Below are 7,104 nucleotides of genomic sequence, written 5' to 3'. Positions count from 1 at the left end.
CATTGTCACATACATGCAATATTCACGAACCCATACACATATAACACACACCCTTACATAATATATAAAAAAATATATATACTCACTCTCGCCAACATGTACAATAATAACAGTGATACATTAAAATAAGTACTTAGCATAAATATTATTATGTTTTAATAAAATTTATCCCCATAATGTAATTAAGACACATTTTATATATATGTGTACGGACATATTGAAATTATTTTATAAATTTTATAATATGTTTTGTTTTTAAGAGAAAAATAATATAAATAATATAAAACGGTTTTCGTGTGGACGTAAAGATGTTTATTTTTAAGTAGTATTAATTTAATTAATTTATAGCATTTTAGAGTACAACTCTACAATCTGGGATCCTCATAATTCTAGGCACCAATATTGCATTGAAAGAGTTCAAAATAAGTTTTTACTAAAACTTTTTGATTATAATTACTTATTGTATATTTTGAACTTATTAAGATTAAGCGATAGAAGAATTATAACCGACTTACTAAATTTATATAAAATAATTCATTCTATGTTTGATACCCCTTCAACTTTATCACTTATTAATTTCAATGTACCAAAAAGAGCAACTGAGCTAGTAGTTGAAACCCCTACTGGTAAGATTATGCGTACTGTTTATAAGGGCCTACCACAAGGCTCAGTTCTCAGCCCTTTGCTGTTTAACATATATACTATAGACCTACATAGTTCCCTCCCAAGTATGAGTAAAATTTTACAATATGCTGACGATTTTGTTATTTATCTCCACCATAAAAACATAACGCAGGGTGCGATCGAAATGGAGACAATAATGCATTATCTAGAGTTGTGGCTGAGCAGTAATTATTTAGAAGTTGCTCCCTCAAAAAGTCAATTAGTAATATTTTCCAATAAACATAAAATACCGGATATATGCATCAAACTTCAGGAAATACCGAACCCAATTAAGCAGTCAGTGAAATTCTTGGGTATGACTATCCATAGGAAATTATCATGGAATATACACATAGAAGAGGTTGTCGCAAAGTGCGAGAGGAACCTTAACATTCTTCGAGCCGTGTCTCGAGTGTGGTGGGGGGCTCACCCGTCGACCTTAAAAATGTTGTATAAAGCATTGATTCGTAGTCATCTCGATTATGGCAGTTATTTTTTTGACCCTTTGCCAAAATATCAATTGAAAAAATTAGACCAAATTCAGTCAAAGAGTTTACGTTTAATTTTAGGAGCGATGAGGTCCTCAGCTATTGTATCTCTACAGGTAGAAACTGGTGAAATGCCATTGTTGCTGCGCAGGAAATATCTTGCAATAAAATTTGTTTTGAAACGAATTGAATTTGAGGATCATGCTTTGATAAAATCCTTGTCAATTCTAACTCAAAAGATGACAAATGAAACAAACGCTCGTAGATCTATTCCTTTATTGTGTTCGTCCATGCAGTATATTCAGTCAGTATTTACAATTTACCCCAGGGACAACTTGCCAATATTTTCTACTCCATTTCAAGCACTAATATTTTCCTCTCAAATAGAAGAACATATAAGTATTGATAAATCATTTGCTCGATTGAATCACCAAGGTAAAAACCAAACATTCTTGGCGAATATAGAAGAAAAATGGCCTGGTTCCACATTTATATTTACTGATGGATCTAAAACAGCCCAAGGTTGTGGTGCGGCATTTTATATTCCAACTTTTCAAGTAAGTAGACTTTTCATACTGCCTTCCGATTCCTCAGTTTTTACTGCCGAGTGCATTGCACTAAAAGAGGCTTTAATGGAAGTTATACACCTTGAAATTCCTATGTCAATAATATTTACTGATTCCCTAAGTCTGATCAAAAAGTTGAAATCTGGAATTTATGGTAGTAATGATGGACTAATTTGTGAAATGAAATATCTTATATTTTTTGCGGTCAAGAGAAATTTCAAGGTGACCTTATGTTGGATTCCTTCGCATATCGGAATTTCTGGAAATGAAAGAGTTGATCACCTAGCAAAGGAAGCATGCCTTCATGGAAGCATCCCGCACTCCTTTAGTCGTCCTACTGATGATTGTGTACCAACTATAATTAATAAAATCAGATCTGAGTGGACAATTTTCTGCAGAATTCCTCGACTGGGTTGTTTTATAAGAGTATTCAATGCTCCATCCCCATTACACCATGGTTTGAAATCGAAAAGCAATCAAAATTGAACATCTCTTTAATATCAAGAATGAGAATAGGACATTGTCTCGTTGCCTCGCACTTATCGAGAATAGGTGTCTTTACTTCGGCAATGTGTCTTTGTGAAAATGACGATGAGACATTAGATCATCTGTTTTTTGACTGTCCCCTCTACGAAAGAAGCGAATTCCTTCAAAATATATGTGAAGAATATAATACGTTCCCTCTTAACGTAAAATTTTTACTAGCCCAGAATGATTTGGATACTTATTTACTTCTGACTAAATTCTTAAGGACAAATAATAAAAATATTTGAATTTGTTAAATATTATTTGCATAATTTAATTAATAAGTCTAATTGAATGTCCCTCTTTACTTTTGGCCCAAAATTTCATTTTATGTTTACGTTTACTTTATACAGTAATAATATTTTATTGTCACATAACTCTTTCATACTGATTTTAACTACCTCACATTATATTATATTTTTTCGTGGGTATGGGTTTTTTTTTGTCGTTCACTGAAGCGTATATTATTTAAATTTCTTATTCTTGTTTCTAAGAGCCAAAATCACTCGCAAACGAGTGAGGGCGTTTAAAAAAAAAAAAAAAAAAAGAGCAACTCGGAAAACCTACTAATACTGTGGCAACAATACTTCGACTTCATATTATGGTAAAAATGCAGTCATCAATAGACTTCACGCTCTAGGCAATAAGTACCAAGACGTTGGTGACTCTTTGCATGTTAAGTTTAGTTTATATAGGACGGCCCTTCACCTGTATTTTATGGGCAGGAGAAGCTAGTACCTAATAGTTATAGATAATTTTAATATTTTTTTATCAGTATGTATTTATATGTATATTTATACAAGTTGCCTAAGTAATATTATAATACGTGTAATTAAAAAAATAATAAATGTATCGTTTAGTGTTATTCAAAATTGTTTTATTTAAAAAAAATAATATTTGTTGCTTTCTTACTTTTTTTTTTTACATGTTCAAAATATTTATATGAACACATATTTTATTTTTTTAGTTTTTTATAACTGGTTACATAATTTTTAAACTGTGTATCTTTGATTTTGACTCCTTAATTTGTAAATAACTGTTTAGTATTAATTTGTTTTAAATACTATATTTTACTTATAATGCCACTTACATGTATGTATTTTATTGTATATGCAACTAATAAGTAAAAGGCACTAAGTGCCATTTATTTAAGTAAAATAAATAATATTTTTTACAAATAAATCTAGATCAACAAGCCACAAAAAGTGGCTTGGTAGGATTTTTGTATTTACTCGTGATACTTTTTGTTTTTCTGTCATTATTTTATTTCTATATACTACAAAAAATAAATAATAAAAAATATTTTTGTACCTAATCATACTTCCGGGAAATTTTTAGCTGCACCTATGAAAAAGTAATAAAAAATGATAAAGGACTGCTAGAAAATGTATTTACGACTGCGCTTTGAAAGTAGACTTGACAGGAGGTGGTAGCGATAGGTGTAAGTGTGTCACATAACGAGTAACTTGCGAGTACATAGAAACTTGTCACGGACGCCACGGACGGTAGTCTGTAGTCTGTAGTCTGTAGTCACGGAATGTCGTTCGCTGGAACAAGAGTATCGGTTACAGAGATGATGTATGGACTAGGACGACGGTTTAAAGTTACCGCAACTTACTGATGACACCGCCAAGTCTTACAGTTGAGACTTGAGATGTGTTGGAGCAACAACAAATTCGATATTATTTTGCAGTGTGTCATTGTGTTTTGCATGGCGATCACAATCGGAAGATATGGAACCCATTCCTTAACTATGACGATAGTTCAGTCTTTGTCAAAGTGGGCGATAATTCCCCCTTAGGGGCGCTGAAGGCCCTCAGGGGGGCAGTAGAAGGCCCAAGGAAAATGTGTGGGACATTGAGGCGGTCTAAAGGGGCGACAGCTGATTTCAAAAAAGGCCTTAAGAATTTTAAGTAGCGCATGCGGCAGATCGTTTGACGTTTAAGATGACAAATTGCGCATGCGCCGTAAGGTGCAATGGTGAAATGATTTTGACAAATTGACTATTTTTTTCTTAATTATAACAGTCGGTCTCGTAGTGGAGTGGTCAGCTCGTTTGCTTACCACGCAAAAAGTCTCGGGTTCGATTTCCGGCATAGTTAACATGAAATAATTATTTTTAAGTGTTTTTACATTATAATGAATAGAACCCTACACCTCTTGCGTGGTAGGCTAACGTGCTGACTATTACACCACAAGGCCGAAATATAGGTTAAGAAATTGAATCACCATCAGAAGTTAAACTAAATTAAAATCCTCTTATTAGGGTACATTACTAAAAATAAAGTTTGCTTACAAAAACAGTAAGTTCTAAAAATACAATTTAAATTTGGCCAGTTTCAAATGTGTTTTCGTGATTTTAGAAGCAATCACATTTTTAGAAAATAAAAATTGTTGAAGGGGACCTTTATTGACATAGTTTGAAATCGAACAGAAGTTCTAAAACACGGTTGCTCAAAATGCTTGTAGCTGTATTGTGAAAGCGGTAAAATAAACATATCACTACCAACTATGATTAAGAAAAAAAGGGTGTCGCTTTTTTATTTACAAAGGGTGAAAATATCTGTTTTAAATTTGTTGGGTTCTCCCTATTTTTAAATCTAGATTTTTTAACTACTCGAATTTTGAACTTCCAGGTAGGATAAAAAAAAACTCACCGAAGAATATAATAGAAGACAAATGCTTATTATATAGTGGAAACATGGTGGTGTTTAGTTTTAAATTATTGTAATTCGTCCATTACAAAACAGAGAAAGAGAACCTTTTTGAAAAAGGAATATGAAGCTTATGACATATCATAATTCTGCCTATGTATGAACATCCAGATTTTTAAAATGTTTCGTCCGTGAAGCAAAAGAGCACTGAAACTATTGATGATGTGTGTGAGATTCTTTCGTATTATTTTACGTACTAGACAACCCAGCGCACCTGGAAACAAATCTTAATACTTCTACTTGGACCAATATTGCAGTTTTTTAAAATAACAGTATTGTCAGTACTCACCTGTACTTTAATATTGTACATTTAAAATAACATTTTCAAATCTACTCGTCATCATCGAACCTCTATCCGCACCGATGGGGCATAGGACACTGCGTTGAAACTCCAATTGCAACGAATCTGGATCAATTTTATTACACGGAAGGTAAGATTGTCAAGCGTGTTTGGCGGATACGCCAACCGTTAAACTACGAGACGGTGTTATCCTCACTCGATTCCCGTTTCAGGATTTTTACCTGGGAGTAGCCAACGAGTCGGAAAACCTTGTCCGGAATTCTGGTTCGATTTTACACACAGAACCATATTCTTCATCCTGTTGTATTCGTTCATATTTTTTTAATGCAACGTTGACAGAAGTTGTTTTAATACCACGTGGTTTTTTGTTAATGAATGAAATACAAGATACGGTAATTCGATCTAGTACTTTAATATACCGAGTGTGGTTGACCAAGAGTGACTATTTGTGTAATAAATTAACATCGAAACATAGACACAATTATTCACAAATGACACAGTTACATAATACCTACACGTCTCACACAATAAATGCAAAAATCTATATTTGCGATTTTTTTAAAAGAAATAAATTGGTACGTAGTACAGAGGTCTAAACTTAGATTGTATGATAGTTTCGGAACATGTAAAAAGTCAAACAATAATTATTTTAATCGCAATGAAAATAATAATATTACTGACAATTACAATTTATTTCACATAAATAATGCGGAAGGTTATCAATAAAGTATAAAATAGAGACACTAATAAGAATGTTTTTTTTTTAACTACTGTAACTAGATATTGTGTGGAGATCTGGCGAGATGCATAATATAAGCAAAATCCACCAACCAATCCATCAATCAAAAGCAATGTCCCAGAACTGCCTTATGTACAAGGGAATACAATTATTTGAGGAAATGCCAGAAAGCTTAAAAAATGAAATAAATGTAAATATATTTAAAATTAAATGTAAAAAATATATATGTGAAAAATATTAGGATATATATAGTGTAAATAGTGAATATAATTAATGAAAATGTACATATGAAACAGTGAATATTATAAATTAGGATATTAAGTGTATAATAGTGATAAATAATGTTAGAATAAGTATAGATCTAAATATTGTGTTTTAAATATATAGAGAACTATGTTAATCATAAAATTAAATAAAATAAGTAATTTTAAAAAAAGTTTTGAATGCGCCCTCTGATTGGTCAATCTATGACTCAAGCGATTATCGCAATTTTACCATGAAGAGACCGCGTGATAAGTAATTTACGACGAAGCCGAGAACATCATCATTCTCTTTCCGCACCGTATGGTGCATAGGGCACTGCATCGGTACACAAATCGCAGCGAATAATTTTTGTTACATGAAGGTACGATGATCAGTCTTACGCTTCAGGTACCAGTACAGGGACTATGAAATATTCTAGTGTAAAAACACCCTTTTAAATCAATATTTCGTTTCAACCATGTCGGGAATCGAACCCGAGACCTCTTGCACGGTGGTCAAATGCGCTGACTATTACACCACGAGGCCAACAACACTGCCGCGACATACTTCAATAAAAAAGATGATGTTTTGTTGAGTGACGTGAGTAGGCACTATTTAGGGGCGACTGCGAGGTATCTACCAGCGCAGTCGTCAAATTACACTGCGAGAGCGCACATACAAATTCGACCCTCGATTCGGAGTTACAGTTCGTGGCAAAGCCCCACTTTGAGAGTTTTTGACCAATCAGAGGTCGCATTCAAAACTCAGTTGGTGGATTTCGCTTATACGCTGGCAGAGTCGACTGTGGGCTTAAGAAACTACTGCTCATTTGCTTAGTGTAGAAAACACGACAAAAAACTCGTTC

General features: G+C 33.1%; 1 protein-coding gene across 1 annotated transcript; it reads left to right on the top strand.

Moving 5' to 3' along the window:
• The first annotated feature begins 808 nt into the window (after nucleotides 1-808).
• On the top strand, nucleotides 809-2,203 carry LOC148285583 (uncharacterized). The gene has a single exon (XM_088243359.1). The coding sequence runs from the start codon at nucleotides 809-811 to the stop codon at nucleotides 2,201-2,203; it is 1,395 nt and encodes a 464-aa protein (XP_088099485.1).
• The last annotated feature ends 4,901 nt before the right edge of the window (nucleotides 2,204-7,104 follow it).

Source organism: Micrasema longulum, unplaced genomic scaffold (assembly GCF_059751315.1).
Source record: "Micrasema longulum isolate JH-2025_06_02 unplaced genomic scaffold, ASM5975131v1 h1tg000021l, whole genome shotgun sequence".
NCBI lineage: Eukaryota > Metazoa > Arthropoda > Insecta > Trichoptera > Brachycentridae > Micrasema > Micrasema longulum.
This window is presented reverse-complemented; position numbering and strand designations above follow the sequence as displayed.

Bases quoted from the DNA above. Each gene is read 5' to 3' on its own strand.
- LOC148285583 (XM_088243359.1), top strand. From the start codon at position 809: ATGGAGACAATAATGCATTATCTAGAGTTGTGGCTGAGCAGTAATTAT.